This window comes from Terrapene carolina, unplaced genomic scaffold, assembly GCF_002925995.2.
Source record: "Terrapene carolina triunguis isolate 2854851 unplaced genomic scaffold, T_m_triunguis-2.0 Scaffold131, whole genome shotgun sequence".
Lineage (NCBI taxonomy): Eukaryota > Metazoa > Chordata > Testudines > Emydidae > Terrapene > Terrapene triunguis.
This window is the reverse complement of record NW_020664482.1, coordinates 23,147,138-23,163,668: the sequence shown is the minus strand read 5'-3', so window position 1 is coordinate 23,163,668 and position 16,531 is coordinate 23,147,138. Positions and strand designations below refer to the sequence as shown.

Genomic DNA, 16,531 nt, shown 5'->3' with positions numbered 1-16,531 from the left:
GGGACAGTGTTTGGAGACATCTGCCCCCTACTCAAATAAAAAAAGGACAGGATTTTATAAGGCAGTAGTTCTGGAATCACACAGGAACCTTTTTACAAAGAACAAATCCTGGCTTTGCAATATAACCATGCATGGAAGGATACAAATGTAAGGGGACTGTTGCCCCCTTACTAAAACTCAGTGGGGGTGTTTTGGTTGCTAGCTCCCAGTACCAAAAGAAAGGGGAAGGGTCGATGGGAAATCAGGACCCTGAGACTGACAGTCCCCAGGAACAATGGGGAGAGGCCAATGAGCCAGGTCAGCCTGATTGACAGGGCAGGCAGCCTAATCAGGGAGTCAGGAGGCCGGGGGGGTGTCTCGTCCTCTGTGTGAACTGGAATTGCCTGTCTCAGACAGAGTGGGGCCAAGCTAAGGAGAAAGCAGGGGCCCAAGCTGAGCTGGGGAGCAGAGCTGTGCTAGCCAGAGGGGCCAGAAAAGCAGCCCAGGAAGAGGGTCAGAGCTGGAAGCAGAGTCACAGAAGCAGCCCAGAGAGCAGACCTGTGCTGGGAGCAGAGCTGCAGCAACCAGAGCCAGGTGGGCCAAAACAGCAGCCCAGGGAGCTGGAGGCAGAGCAGCAGCAGCAGCAGCCGTGCTGAGGCAGAGTGGTGGAGCTGGAACTGGGGCTGGAGCAGTCTGGAGTCAGGTGCGGTGAGCAGCTGAGGAGAGGGAGGGGGACTCTGGGCAGCAGGACCAGCACAGGGAGATGCCCCAGCCAAGAGGCCCTGCAGGCCAGACTTGGAGGGGGATCGTAACCCCGACGGGGTGGGGGTGACGCTGGGAAGCAGGGTCCTGCCATCTAAAGCCTGAGGGCGTGTGGCCACCGCCAGAGCAAGTGTCTGAACCACAGCATCCCTGCAGCACAGCCAGGGCCTGAGAAGGGGCCTGGGACTTGTGAGGAACAGACTGAACTTCCCTGACATTCCAGAGACGCTGGTTGTGATGTCCCCGTGCCACAGAGCGAGGTGATCTGTTTTCCTTTCACCTTTCCCATTTTTTCTTTATTTTTGTAAAATTGATTGCTGTTTAATAAATTATATTTACTTTGAACTGTATGTACAGTAACTCCTCACTTAACGTTGTAGTTCTGTTCCTGAAAAATACGACTTTAAGTGAAACGATGTTAAGCGAATCCAATTTCCCCATAAGAAGTAATGTAAATGAGGGCGTTAGGTTCCAGGGAATTTTTTTTCACCAGACAAAAGACTAATATATATATATATACACACACACACACACACAGTATAAGTTTTAAACAAGCAATTTAATACTGGTACACAGTGATGATGATTGTGAAGCTTGTTTGAGGTGGAGGAGTCAGAGGGTGGGATACTTCCCTTACTGCTAAATGATGAACTAGCAATTGGCTGAGCCCTCAAGGGTTAACTCTCTCACTCTACAAGGCAGCAGGAATGGAGGGAGATATGGGCATTTCCCCTTTAAGTACCCTGCCTTGTTAATTAGATCAGCTTGCTGAGACCGCAGCTGCTGCAAGCTCCCTCTGTCTAGAGCCCTGGTGTGTCCCCCCTGCTCTATGGAAGATGGGGTAAGCGGGGAGCAGGAGGGAAGGGGACACCCTGACATTAGCCCCCCTCTTCCTTCCCTCCCCCCCCCGCACAGCAAGCAGGAGTCTCGGGGAGGAGCTCCAAGGCAGAGGGCAGGAGCAGCACATGGCAGTGGGGGGAGGTACAGCTGCAATTGCTAGCCTGCTGGGCAGCTGCTGCACAGGGAACTTAGGGGAGCGGGGAGCTGCCGGTCCACCCTGGTTCCAAGCCCCCACCAGCTAGCTGCAACAGGCTGCTCTTCCTGCAAGCCATGGACAAAGCAGGCGGCTGCCAAATGATGTTAGAAGGGAGCATTGCACAACTTTAAACGAGCATGTTCCCTAATTGATCAGCAATGAAACAATGTTAACTGGGACGACTTTAAGTGAGGAGTTACTGTAATGATCAGTGGGTCAGGGAAGCATCCAGTGCAGCGAGAGCACTCCGGAGTGGGGACACCCTGGCCTAAGTGACCACAAGCAAGCCCCCCAGGAATCCTGGGCCCAGCCTTGTTGGGGTTACACAGACTCCGCCACACAGGAGAGTGGAAGGGGAGCACTCAAGGTCAGGTAGGCCTCTGGGTAAAGGGAGTGGGAGCGAGGACTCAGATCCTTCCGCTAGCCCATTTCACTGGGGTAGTGTATAAGCCAGAAAGTTCCCCACAATAGCGGGACCATTCCCCCGCTTACACAAAGGTAAGAACATGTGGTTGTCCCATGACACCCCAAGAGAGAGGGTTTCTTGTTCTTGGTAAGTAGGTGGTCAGAAATATTGCATTGGTGTATCTGCAATTCAGGTATGATTTGTGTGTAATTTTTTCTCTAGTTAAGGCAAAAGGAAAGAGACGTATACTGTGATGGGGAGGAAACAGCAATGTTGTACCAAACTTATGGTGAGATGAGACTAAAGACAAACTAGTTCGGATAAAATAAGGTCCAGCTTTGCACATTTGATCAAACCCAAACTTTTGCAAATGTTCAAGAAAGCTCATCTACATTTTGTAACATTTGTTGTACTTTTGCATCAGCATCCTTTGTGAGCCCTGATTCTGCAGCCAGGATTGGAAAACATCATGAGAGAGGCAGTGCTTGTGGTATTTCCTGCTGGATTGGAGTCAGGAATTAATGGAAATTGCTCTTACTCCCTCAATAACCATTGCTTGTGAATTTTCCAGCCCATCTTTGTAAATCCAAGTGGTTCAGATAGTTTGGACATGGAGGCGATAATCCAATGGAAGCTCAAAACCTTTGTGAGGCTGGCACGCTATTAGGTGAGAGATCTGTGGCTGATTTTAACTGCAGCAGCAAAAGGTGGGGTTCCCCCCAAGCATAATATCATGGGATGCATTGTTTGTAGGTGTGGTATTTTTTCCTCTTTTAAAAAATATAAAAGTAAGAGTTTTAGTGTCTCTGTGGTTTAACCATCATGAAATAAAATTTGAAAGCCGCTGCGGTGTGGATAGACGCTACACTAAGGCTAATAAATTAATTTTTCCAAGGAAATTCCTGAGTGACAGTCTGTTGTACCTGGAAATGTGTAACTTTTGATTAACATGGTTGCTTTTTCCATAGGGGTTGTAAAAAGCAAATTGGTGCTGCTGAGTAGGGAGGGAGTGGCCACAGAGAGGGAAAACACTGTGAAGGTGGGAAATGCAGTCCTAGGAGAATCCCCTGGGCAGTCTCGTCTCAGGCTTCCCAGGCTCAGCAAGGCCTCAGTGCCCCACTGAGCCTTAGGCCCTGTCAGGGCATGTGCTGAGTGGGCTACTGCCCTGCATGGCTCTGTTTTTACCTGGCCAAGTGGTTGAGTTCATACCAAGACTGGGCTAGCTGGGTCTGGCTGTAGGGAGTGGGATGGGGATGCCCCGTTATGCACCTGAGGAGGAGCTGTGGACTGGTGAGAGGCAGCATGTCCATCACTGTCATCTGACACAAGTTCAAAATTTAGGAACAAATTGCTGTTTTTTGGCAAAGGTTGACTTGGCAGTGCCATGGTTGGAGGCATGAATTTCACTATGGGAATGAAAGCCTAGGAACAGTGGCCTACAGTCTGGTGTTATATGGGCAAGCCTGATGCAAGCTTCATCTCTATAGCTATTCCAGTGCACTGCACACCCAGCTCCCCCAGTCAAGCATTCCCCTCCCAGCTCTGACAATGCCCCTCATCTGACTTGCAGCACCCCTTAGCCTCCCAACTTCTGGGCTCCCTGAAAGCTGGGTCAATTGACTTCAGGCCTGCCCTGCTGCTGTTCTAGTCCTAGGTTCCCTCCAATGCACCTCAACTCTAACTGCAGCCCTTACTGCTCTTGTATTCCCCGCACAGCTCATAGACTCATAGACTTTAAGGTCAGAAGGAACCATTATGATCATCTAGTCTGACCTCCTGCACAACGCAGGCCACAGAATCTCACCCACCCACTCCTGTAACAAACCCCTAACCTATGTCTGTGTTATTGAAGTCCTCAAATCGTGGTTTAAAGACCTCATGGTGCAGAGAATCCTCCAGCAAGTGACCCGTGCTCCACGCTGCAGAGGAAGGCGAAAAACCTCCAGGGCCTCTGCCAATCTACCCTGGAGGAAAATTCCTTCCCGGGCTCTGCCAACACTCCTGCTGCTACTCGGATCTTGGGCTTTACTCAAGTATGGCAATTGCAGTTAAAAGTTGAAACCAATAAATTCATTTTCAGCTGTGACTCAAGCGAAGGTTTGGAACCAGACACTCCAGAGAGGACTAAAACAATGCGATCTCACGGCTCCATGTTCGCAGCCTTTTATTTTTAATTTTTTGTATTGTTAAAAGCCATGTGTACACTTTGATTTCAGTTTTCAGGGCATGAGTACATATGTAATTACCATACTGGTCCACATTAAACATTTTGTTACTCGTGGTTTTGTTTTTGAGCACTTCAGTTTGGCCAATTGAAGACTGACTAAATTGTAGCAAAATGCCCGTCCATGCTTTGAATGAAGAAACACAGCATTTTGTCTTACTTGGAGATCACAGGTCAAGTTGTCAATTTTATAATGAAGTCAGAGCAGACTGGCTTTACGGTTGCTGGTAAATATTAAACAACAACAGAAACAGAGAGAAAAGGACGACACTGACTCCAATAAATATATTAATAAAATAAAAGCCAATTTTTAAACAATCCAGAGGCTTAGATGAAAAGATTAATTATTTTATGTATAAATGAATTAACAATCAAGATAAGGGACTATTAGACAATTTTCCACAGTCAGCTTTTGTTACAAATAACCCAAGCATACAACTTTGACACTAGGAAACGGGCCAATTATTCATTTATTTATTTACTTACTTTGGCAGGCCCACTAGCAAATATTTTTCTTACTGGATGACATTTTCCAAACTCATGTCTGAAATAAACAAATGACAACCACACACATACACCGATTTTCCAACAAACAAGGTTCTGCCTTTTATTAAACTCAGAGCAACAATAGATTCCAAGGTTACAAAAAGAGAGCTGAATGCTACTGCATGAAGTTTGTCCTGCTGTCTAGCATTGGCTGGGTGCACACACTGAACTCAAGCATGGACTAAAGTTGTCAAAAGCAAAATGAATGTTTCTATTTTTATTTCCTCCTGTACTAGGGTCAGTTGGTTGTTTTTTCCTTAGTAGCAGAAATGCTTCTTTCTGATTCATTATAAGCAAAAATAAATGAAGTTCACACTAGCATGGTAATTTCTTACTTACTGATCCCTGTTGGGGAGGCATTTTCAGCCACATCTTTGTGGACTGAAGCAGCCGGATGTCAGTTAATGTTAAGCCTCAATGACAGTTAACATTGTGGGTCTCAGTTTTCCTTATTAATACATTTAGGGCCAAATCTTGGCTCCATTGATATTAATGGCAAAATTCCCACTTGGCTTCCACAGGAACAGAATTTAGCTCTTAGTAGCTGTCAGTTTTGGGGCACTAGGATACCATTTTTTAAAGCGGATTGTCTGAAAGAAAGCCAGAATTCTGCATATGTAATTAAAGACAATTATACATTTTACATGATTGCAAACCTTGCAAGGACAAGAAAGCATTAACAAAAACAGTAGAAGGGCCATACTGCGACTGGGCAGGGGGCTGCTTGAATGATATGCCTCAAATGCCCAAAGCCTAGCTATCACTTTTGAATCACATAATGTAGAAACAGATCTAGTGAACTAGCTGCATTATTCTACCTGAAAAACCCGTCTGAGCAATCTGTGGGCTGCCACGCTTTTCCTTTCGGGAGCCCCACTGAACTACAGCTGTTTGTCTCGTGATCTGGTTCAGATGTAGTAAGATGTGTGACCATAATGACATTCTTTCTAGCTTTCACACAAATAGCTGTGGGGTGGGAGACCGCCCCAGCAATGAGCTTTTAGCCTTATTACAAAAGAAAAATATATCTATATACAGCACTTTTAATTACAGACATGTTAACAAAAAAATTAATTTGCCATCAACTTTCCAGACCATCTCCCAAACCCAGTGTTTTAACACAAAACAGCCAGCAAGGAGAGCCACTCAGCATACGGCTCCTGTGGTTCTGTGCATGATACAGCTACGGGTCCTAGGCATCTAAATCCAGGCTCTCCGCAGTCCCTTTAAAAGAGAGGTTCCTCCTCACTTCCCCAAGGCAGTGACTAGTGCACAGATGGAGCTAGGCTGATTGGGGGGGATTTGGATTTTAAGGCCCCCTTTCCAGATGTCAATTAGTCTTCCACAGTAAATGCAACTAAAAATGAGACACCCTGTAAAGCTAGTGTCCAAAGAGTTTGCAGCAATAATCTGCATGTGCCTCAGCTGTGGGCTAGTAAAATGTAGGACATGACATGGCGCACTGTCTCCAAAGGCCACCCACATCCCCACACTTTGGAAGGTTCCACAACCTCTCGCCTGTGGCCTGCAGATAGCGTGCCAAGGTCACTGCTTCCTAGGTGAGAGCACGAGGCCAATGGAGCCAGCCCAGTTCTCACATAAGCTCAAGGTGCAATTACCAATTTGCTTCCCACAGGCAATAACAGTTCTTAAATGGAGCCAAAACGTGAAGGTGCAGAGACCAGTCTACAAGAACAGTTCTAGGCGCATATTTCTCTCACGCTATAGATCTACTTTGAAATATGATTACAAAACAAATGCCAGTTTACAACACATTTCAACTCCCTGCCTTAGCTTGAAGAGAAGTTTTGTGCTGTCAAAGGGGGGAGCAACATGGGTTTCTCTCTGCTGTCCTTCCAGTGCAAATATTGTCCCTGAAATATACAGCTCCTCAGCAAACTAATACGGGCGCCAGAATATAGCATGCCAGTATATACTCCATTTGCACAATGCAAAGATGGACCTTTCAAAACCTGGTCAATAGTACCAGAAAAAAAGAGTACATAAAAGCTTCTACTAACACAGGCACACACTTAAGGACCCATTTTCTGAAGGATATGTAATCTCTCTTAGTGTGTACTTTGTGAAAAATGCCTTTTAAGTCATTACTTTATATAGAAATCTTTGGTAATATAAAATGATATATCTCTTGTTCTTTTCAGTTTTAAACATTAAGGGAGACAACAACATTGGAAGCTGCAGCTGCATGTGACAAAGGGCTGGGGAGACATCTGCTACAAGGTGCTGGGTGTGTGATAGATCAGTTCAGAGCTCCTGCAGTGGTGAAGGGTCACTCCTATTCTGCTAGGAGGCAGGTAACACTTGACATCACTGGCGATAAATACCATGTAAGTCACCTTCATTTACATATGGATCATGGAGCCTACCTACTTATAAAACTAATATCATTTTAGGGTACGTCTAACCTTAGAGCTGGGGTGTGATTCCCAGTGTGAGGAGACATACTCACACTAGTGTGCTAAAACAGAGGATAGCCATGGCAGAATGGGCTAGCCACTCTGACTACATGCCTCGGGTCTCAAACAGGCATGTATCCAGGTGGCTAACTAGGGTGACCATACGTCCCGTTTTGGCTGGGACAGTCCCTTTTTTAAGCCCTGTCCCGGCCGTCCTGACTTTTTTTTTTTTCCCTAAAGGAGGCATTTGTCCTGTTCGCTCTTGCTGCTTTGATCAGTTGGCAAGAGCAAACGGGACAAATACCCTCTTTTGTCAAAAAAGCCAGGTGCGGTGTGGAGGGGAGGTAGGACTTGGGGGTGGGGAGGTAGCGTTCCAGCATGTAGGCCTTTGGCTTGATGAGCGCTAGAGCAAGGATGTCTCCTTGAGCTGGGATTCACGCCCCTACATAAAGTGTAGACATACCCCCAGTGGCGGGCTCTCCCTGGGGAAATGCCACTTCATCATAAGGGTGATTGACCAGAGAGTTCCTACAGTGTGTAGTAAGGAGGGGACTAATCCTGAGATCCAGCTCCTGGGGCCTGACTCACCTCTGTCTTAACTGGAACAACTCCATTGACGTCAATGTTTGTTAGGCATTGTATTCTTGGCTTACACTAGCGTAAATGAGAGGAGAATCCGGTCAGCCCTTACCCAGGCACACTCAGTGGGAGTATTCCCTGAGTAAGCACTAAGTACAATGTGAGTTAGACCCTCCAGATATGGCTCAAAGCAAACACATATTGGGTGGAATCTTCAAATGCATTTTAGCACTGGCCTAACTCTTGTTCCTTTTGAAGTCAATAGTAAAATTCCCATTGATTTCAATGGGAGTGGAGTTAGATCAATATTGAACACTGAACACCCCATCCATTCTTCTTTTTCCCCAACCAGACTGCAGGTTACATGGCTTTTACTCTCACTGCATGAAACTCCCTAGTAATATTCAGGAGGGTGGAGTTACCAGGCCCTTGCTAAGTTAAGAATTCTGCCTCCCCATGCCTGTAACTCCAGGAGAAATTGAACTCTTGTATGTGAAGGAAGAATTTAGCCCTATGTAATTGGAGGGGTACTTGCAAGCTATTTGCACCCATGTTCTGGAAAGCACTGCCAAGTAAGCAAATAGCTTCATGAGTTCCTGGAGCAACATTAAACAAAAAAGCTAAGCAAACTGTGTAGTAGTATTAAGGACAATTTCTACATTATCGTGTGGGTTGTAGGGTTCTCTTTGTTTTATTTAAGCAAACGTAGAAATAAAAATGGAAAATAAAAAACAAAGTACAGAAGAACATCGCAAAGTCAGCGCTTTGGCATTTCTCAAGCCTTTTTCCATTCTGCAGCAGCCACTGAAAGTAAACTGAAGACGACAGTGTTTAAAAACCCCGGTGAATACACAGACCAATAAACGTGTCACTGATCCTAGCTATTGCGACCGGATCCTTCAGTAATTCCTCTAACAACGCCGTACAAAGCCAGCTTTCAAATTAAACAAGAAGTGATATTGAACAGCTTCCAAAGAAAAACCTCACTTCCCATTACGGCTGGTCTGGCACAGAAACTACTGGTGCAGGCCGGACAGTAAAGGCAACTTAGTTGTGATGTACAGTATTGGATGGATGGCATGTACTTCAAGTGAGCCACACGCTCCTTTCCTAAAGGATTCACACTTCGTATCATCTACAGAATGTGTGCAACTTGTGTGTATAGTGCCTGTCACAGTCCGCAGCCTCCCTCTCTCTTGTTCACTACGTGGTTCTGTCCATCAAACAGGAGTGTTTGTAGGCAAGCAGTACATTTATTTTAGATCTCTGGCCAGTCTGCCATTGACATTCTAGAATGGTACCAAGCAACCCAGCCCCCTAAGTATACAAAGGTGAAACCCTTGCACGGACTTGAGCAAATGCAAAATACATGCCTTCCTGCATACTCCAGATATCCTCCATTTCATTATGGAGTGAGTTGTGCTGTGCCAAGCCAGCCGGTCATTGTATTAATCTGTTAACTAACTGAAAAACCACAATGCAAAGAAGCAGGCTTTGGTGTAAACTGAACTTTTTAACCTGGTATATTTTCAAAGTCAGTGGAGCCTTGCATCAGCTGCTTTCTATCACACTAAAATTTCAGTATTTTTATAAGCCTTTAAAGAGAAAAAGATATTAATAGTACCACAGTAATAACTGGCTGATATCAAAAAGAGCTTATTACTATTCTATCACTCACAAGGAGGAGCATAGGAACGCTGTGATCAGAGCCATGCCCCGTAGGGGATGAAAACTCATTCACAACTGTTGAAAAGGTTTTTTTTTTTTTTTTTTAAATGCAACCCCTACAGTCTGATTGAAAAGTACCAGGGAAACTGTGTGGTCACTTTCTGTGCCGACAAGCACTCTGCACAGAACCCCAGGTGCAGCACTATGAAGCTCGACAAGCTGCTGTTTCACTCTAAGGCTGATGGCCGGCCCCAACCCATGAAAGGCCCCAGTAGCAGCAGAATTGCCACAATTTTTTTGCATGAGGAAGGAGGGGTTGGGAAGGGTGTTAGGCTGGAAAAGGCCCACACACTTGAGGAGACTAAAACTGGTGGGGATCCACAGGCTTAAACCTCTGACTCTTCTAGTGTATAAAGGAGGCTTATGGCAAATTTAATCTGCTGTTATCACACAGGCATAGTGGGATGCCATATTACATGAGCTGAACTCAGATCCACCTCTTCGAAAATCTGGTTCATAAGCCAGTCCTGCCAACAGGGCTCTTGTTGCTGTGTTGGGCTCATGAGATGAGGGGAAGGGCTCAGGAGGGAACTCAAAGCCACCAGGGGACGAAGGGTCAGATCCTGCATGTGCAGTACAACCTCAGAAAAAAACAAATGTGAATAAAATTCCTAGGTGGGCCAATGTGTCCTTAGGAATGCCAGGGGGATGATTCAAGCCAACATTAATCTGCCTTGAAGAAACACACATTCCTCTCTGAAATATTGACCCTGAAAGTTGCCAATAAACAAAGATGGCAAACCTTTGATTGTTCTCATTTTGAATGACAACGTGTGTGTTAGGCAGAGTTCTCCAGCTGGCATCTCACTGAGTGTGCTGCAGTCTGACGACACACTGTCATCTCCATGGGGTTTAGCTCTGGGCTTTGTTTGGGTTCTAATTTTAAAATGTAGGAATTTTAGGGACATCGAGAGGGCGTGTATTCTTTCCTTGGTGGAGATCAACTACTAACATTAATGGGAGCCATGGGAACCCCTAAGTAAGAGAACAGGCCTCTTAAATGCTTTCTTTACCATTCCCTGAAATAGCTGGGAATCTCAGGCAGAGACGATCCATGCCTGCCAATAGTGGGGGGCAGAGTGAGGGCAGGCGGCTTCAGCAGTGTTACTGAGCATGCTCAGTCCATGTGAGCATGCTCAATATAAGTCAAGCAGCAAATCTGGGGGGGGGGGCACGTGACCTCGCATTCTCCCCCACGTGCGATGCCTCTGATCTCAGGCCATGTACAACTGTTTCCAAAAGAGCGGGATAATCCCAAAGTCACTGGGCCTCACAGAGCCCGAAGAGTCAAAGTTCTCACCGCTTTGCTTCTGGGATTCTTTTCTGTGCTGGCTTCTGAAAGAATCTGCAAAACGGTCGGGTAAAGGGCAAATGAGAAGCACCACTGGATAATCTAGACCTTCAGACACTCATGGTGACGGGCAGAGACAAGTGGAGACCTTGGACATCCAAGGGGAGCAGGCTAGAGGCAGAGGTGAGAGGAGACTTCAGGCACTCGTGGTGCACAGGTGAGAGATGGATGCCAGTGGGTAATTTCTTTGTTTGCTGGTGTGGAGGAAAAATAATGTTCAAAACTGGAATGTGATCACTAGGTGTCTGGACAGTCTTTGGACAGACTTAGATCCAGTTTGGCTCACAGTCCACAGGAAAAATGTCCTGGATGGAAGTTAGCCCTCTGCAATCTTCAGGGGTTCCAAAGGTCATATTCCTCACCCGCCCTCTTTATTGACATGACAACATTCCAAATACTCTTGTGAATTGGGCATTTCTTCGGTGAGTAAATACTTAAAGCTGCTCTAAGCTGCTGAATGCACATGGGTGCACGGGTCTGGGTGCTTGACCAAAGCGGTTTGGCATATGGGTCAGCATGTACGGCCAGAGTGGCCCGGTATATGGGTCTGCGAGTATAGCTGGAGCGGTGTGTTATTTGGGTCTGCGGGCATGACCAGAGCAGATGATAACAAGGATTTTTTCCGCAACAGGACTGTCTGATTTTGAAATAGACTTTCTAATTTCACCACGCTCTGGTCTCTTTCCCTGTTCCCTTCCTGTCTCACTACTCCTGCATTTTTAATTCACATGCCTCTTGAAGACATGATGCAAATAAAAAGGAAAATACCCCAGGTTAGTCAGAAAAATAACCCACCCTCCCAACTTGCATGTTTAACCTACTTCTTGTTTTGTTTTAAAGAGAAAAGAAATGGCGGAATTTCTCCCAATCTGAAACTTCCCATGGCACTGCGCCACTAAACGTCACTGTGGAAAATACGCAAGCACAAGGGTGTAAACAAGTGCCACAAAGTCACCATGCCACAACATTTATAGAGATGCAGAGCCATCCAGACATACGCAGAAGCCGTGGAGGGGAGTTCAGTTCAGAGGTACCCCAGAAAAAATTGAAATCAAAGGAATCCCAGCACGTTGTCGTTTGGCACTGTACATCTTCACAGCATACAGTATCTTTAGAGGGGACTCCCCAAGGCACTGCAGTACAGTAGTGCAGAGAGAACAGGCAGAAGATGGCTGAAAGGGAGTGGCAGGGGAAGGAGATTCCCTCCGGGACATCACTGCATGTGGAAGTAGATAGGTTTGACTTTCCCAGACAAGATCTTGGGAACCTGGACGGAGATGATCTCAGCCATCATTTCGGGGTAGTCCACACTGACCATGTGCGATTTAATTAAAAGATCAAATGTAAATTGATGTAGCTCCCTGGCAATCTAAGAAACAGAGAGAAAGTAGGAAGGTTAAATGAATGATATAACTTCTTTGACAACACTGTGGTGACTACAGAGGACAGTATTAGCAGGTACCACACCACAGGATAGGCAGCAGTGCAGTGAGATGTGATAGTTTCTGCTGTTTGGATGCTACAAACTCTTCTGTGGTGGGAATAGCCACTAGGGGGCCATTATTCATCCTGAGAATGAGCAAGTGAGCAGTCCAGGCAGTGAGAGTGCTGTGGTGCTCCGGCTCTAAGTTCAGAAGGTACTAACTAGACTGTGGTTCTGCTCTGAAAAGTGACTGTGCAAATGGCATCTTATTCAAACAGAGATCAGCGTCTTGAGCGTGTTCAGAGTCAGGGCTCCTGGCTTTACTGAGTAAAATCTGTTTCTCTTATTGTTTCCCTGCAGAGATACAGCTGTGTGGAAGCAGATGGATTCTGTACTGCCTTGTGTATCACCAACAGAACTGTTAACTAAATTCTGACTGCAGAATTTTTGTTATTGCTGATGAGGTGCCAGCCAGATAAGACCCAGCTTGATGTTCAGATCTCAGGATGAGCCTGCTGAGCTGGCAATTTGAAGAAAAAAAAACTCTAAATGAGCAGGTTTGACCTGGAGTAATTGCCACTTATTCAGTCACTTTTCAGAGAGGAACCACACTTTGGCATGGCAGTTGGCTTTGACTGACTGAGTGCAGCTGATTTGACTGACTGAGTTTTATGATCTTCAGGTACACTGCAGTATCTTTCTCCAAAAGCCCTCCATGCGTATGCAGTGGAGAGTTAAAGAGCAGTTAACAACCCACAGGATGTTTGAAAAACATCAAAACTACCTTCCACAGTGGCGGTGCTCAAAAACTCGCAAGTTCTACCTAAAATAAATACAAATGCTCATTTTAGTTTCTCTGCAGTATTCCCTTGTACTTCCCTGCACTTACTGCCAGAAATACCTTCAAGATTGCAGATACTGAGGCTAGCTAACTGCTAATCTGGTTTAGTTATCTTAGGCAATGGACAGGTTTGTGGGTAACCAGTATTATAGATCATATTGTTTCCTGAACGTTTTTCTCCCTTGTTCTTTATGACCAGTGACACTGGCACAGAATCAGGATCTTTCTCAAGAGTTCGTCTGCCTCTGAGCTCTCGCCTATAGAAATGCCAATAAAAGAGAGAAGTAATTAAAGAAATAATCTCAGGTCAAAATCCTCTTTTCTGACATTACAGCCACCATTTATGAAGCTATCTCCTTATGCGCCTTGTTTGTATCTGCAAGATTCCTGCCTCACCCCCACAAAATCTCAGAGCCCTGAGTCTGTTAGACCCCAGCTAAAGTTATTACTGCTTCCAGGTTTATGGCCATTTCATCCCCTCTTACAGGCTGCACGGAGTCCAGGAGCTTGGTGAGCTGGTAGAAGCGCCGAGAGCAGGATGTGGGATTCTTTCTCTTGCAAGAGATGATACGATCAAGTTCCTTTATGTAGTTCATTCGAAGTTCATCAAAGAACTTCTGATTCTTCAGACCGTCCACCGGAACTGGCATGGGGACAAGGAGAGGAAACAATCATAATGCGGAGAGATGAAAACAAGAGCAACAGGAAGACTGAAAAAACCCCACATCCCCAGTCATTCCCCTTATCTTCGCTCCCACTGTGGATGATTGAGGCTCACTGTCTAGGGATGAGGCGTGGGGAGGGGTTGGGGGCGGGTTGCACCTCTACTAACATAGCCTTTGTTTGGTGCTGTCATTATTACAAAACAAAGGTAGCACATCAGACCCACCACAAGCTGTGGTCAGATTTTCCTGCTCAGCCACTCACACTCACAGGTCCATTTATTAAAAGCAATTAGGCAAGGGAGTTGGCCAAGCCCCCATCAAGAGTAGGACTTAAGAGCAGGTTAGATAAGGGAATTACATTGGGAGGACTCCTGCAAAATGCAGAGGGCAGGATGGATGGTTGTAGTGGTCTTTGCTGGCTCCACTATCGCATCTAATTTCTATTTCTGAAGTCATCTCTCTGCCTCTCAGCACAATGGCTGAGGCAAACATTCACAGCCAGAACATGTGGGGGAACTAAGGTGACCAGATCTCCCGATTTTATAGGGACAGACCGGATTTTGGGGGCTTTTTCTTATATAGGCACTTATTATCCCCCACCCCCTGTTCCAGTTTTTTTACACTTGCTATCTGGTCACCCTAGGGGGAACCAACTACATACAGGGTCACACCAGGCATATCAACTATTAATCTGCTCAGAGAAGGATGCTGCCACTCACTAATACTGAAGAGGAGTAGAGCCTTCATGCAGAGAAACTCCTGGGGAGTGATTTGAAGCCATCCAAACTCCTGAGAAAGATGTCGCATCCTGACACACTGGCTGTACATTCTGGATTTGTGCATTCGGTACCTGGCAAGATGGCAAGAAAGTTAAAGCACTGCTGGTCTGATATGCAGGCTGATCGAGATATTTATTAAAAAAAGACAAAGACCCAGCAACTTTGCATGTACCCTAGCATGTTCTATCTGAAAAGGAGCTAGTCTTTATCTCTTGTGGGATCTCAACAGCAGCATGGCCTGAATTCAGGAAAGGAAAGTTTTCCAAAATACCACCTAGCATCTGCTTGATAGGGAATGGGATGATCAGGTGGGATTTTAAGGTTCACCTGACCCTCTCACTTGCTGAAAAGTGTCAGCAACCATGTACCATATTTAACAAACTACAGGCGTGTATCCTGGTCCGAGTGCTCGGAGGAAGAATCAGACTTTGTGCTGAGCACCATGCTCACACTCTATGTCTGTGGTCTCAGTGACGACATGAGGGGAACCTCAAGATCACTTTTTTTTTTTTTTGCCACAACTTAGCTGAGGGTCAATCAGACAGTAACACGGCAGGAACGTCTGACACTTTTGCCACCATTCCAAACTGGTAAATTAACGTTGAAGCAACAGTTCCATTGTGGCTCCCTTGACAGGAAGCAGATTCTCTTGTTAAATCTCTAATTCCCCCTCTCCCCCCCCACACACTATTTTGATCATTCTCTGAACTGCATGTACCTTTTCTATGGATTTCTTCACTGTATAAGCACAGAGGTGAATCAGCTGCAAATGTCCCATTACACAAAGAGGCCTAAAACTTCTAGCACTGCAGTTGCAACCTGAAAACCAGGGACTCCTGGAGCACATGCCAATGTATGGGCAGCTGGAGAGGCCATTACCAGCTGAAGGAGCAATGCTCCAAGTGAGCAGGTATCCAGAACACCAGCTGAAGTTAGGACTCGATAGTCAGGTGCTGGAGACAGCACCAGTGCTGGCTGAAGATGTGTATTGTGGGTGGGTGGGGGGAGAGGGGGAAACAGGCATGATGCCTCACCCTGTACCATTTGAGCATGCCTTATGCTTACTGTTATCAGTCAGACTGCCCATGAGAGCAAGGGCTGCAGAAATGAGCTGCATGGGAGAAGTGAGAGACGGGGTATGGAAGAGGGGGACATGGGAAGGGGAAGCACTATGGGAGGCTGGGAAGGGGGAAAAACAGGGAAGAAAGAGAGAAACCCAGGGGTGCTTCCTGGCGGGGAAGGAAGATAAGAGGGAGGAAAAAGGGAGAGAAAATAATAAAATATCAGAAGGAAGAAGAGGGGGAATTGTCTGGAGATCGATACTGAGCCCTACCTCATTGGGCATCAGTACTGAGATATTCCCAGCCTCCTCAGCTTGCACCCTCCACTAAAGCAAGGGCAATGAGCCAGGCTTTGCCAACCCTCCTCCTTCGGGGGGCCTTGATGAAGAGAGACCAGACATTGGGATTGGTGTCCCTGACACCTCCATGGACAATGAGGCCCAACACTCCAGCCAAGTGAGATTTGGTGTTCAGGGGTTTCCAAACAATGTGAAAGGAAATGGGACAATTCTGAGTGGAAAAGGTCACAGATGCCTCATGCTATAAAAATATCTGCAGTTGTCACATCGCACCCCCGAGAACATGTAGTATACAGATGGTTTATGACTTGACATACTAATCCCTAATATATTACCAGGGTCATTACTCATCCAGGCCATTTGCCATAATAATCAGGTCGCTGTCAGCTATGCAAAGCTCCCGTTTATAAACATATCTTGCACTTTGTGAGGTGC

At 46.1% G+C, this 16,531-nt stretch overlaps 1 protein-coding gene across 1 annotated transcript in view; it reads right to left on the bottom strand.

The window, feature by feature from the left end:
• Positions 1-4,986: 4,986 nt before the first annotated feature.
• AR (androgen receptor) overlaps positions 4,987-16,531 on the bottom strand; it is a 107,267-nt gene continuing 95,722 nt past the window's right edge. The window contains exons 6-8 of the mRNA XM_024197317.3: positions 14,677-14,807; positions 13,778-13,935; positions 4,987-12,397 (exon numbers count right to left, since the gene is read on the bottom strand). Of these exons, the coding sequence (XP_024053085.1) occupies positions 12,242-12,397; positions 13,778-13,935; positions 14,677-14,807 (445 nt within the window). The 3' untranslated portion in view covers positions 4,987-12,241. The remainder of the gene's footprint in view (positions 12,398-13,777; positions 13,936-14,676; positions 14,808-16,531) is intronic.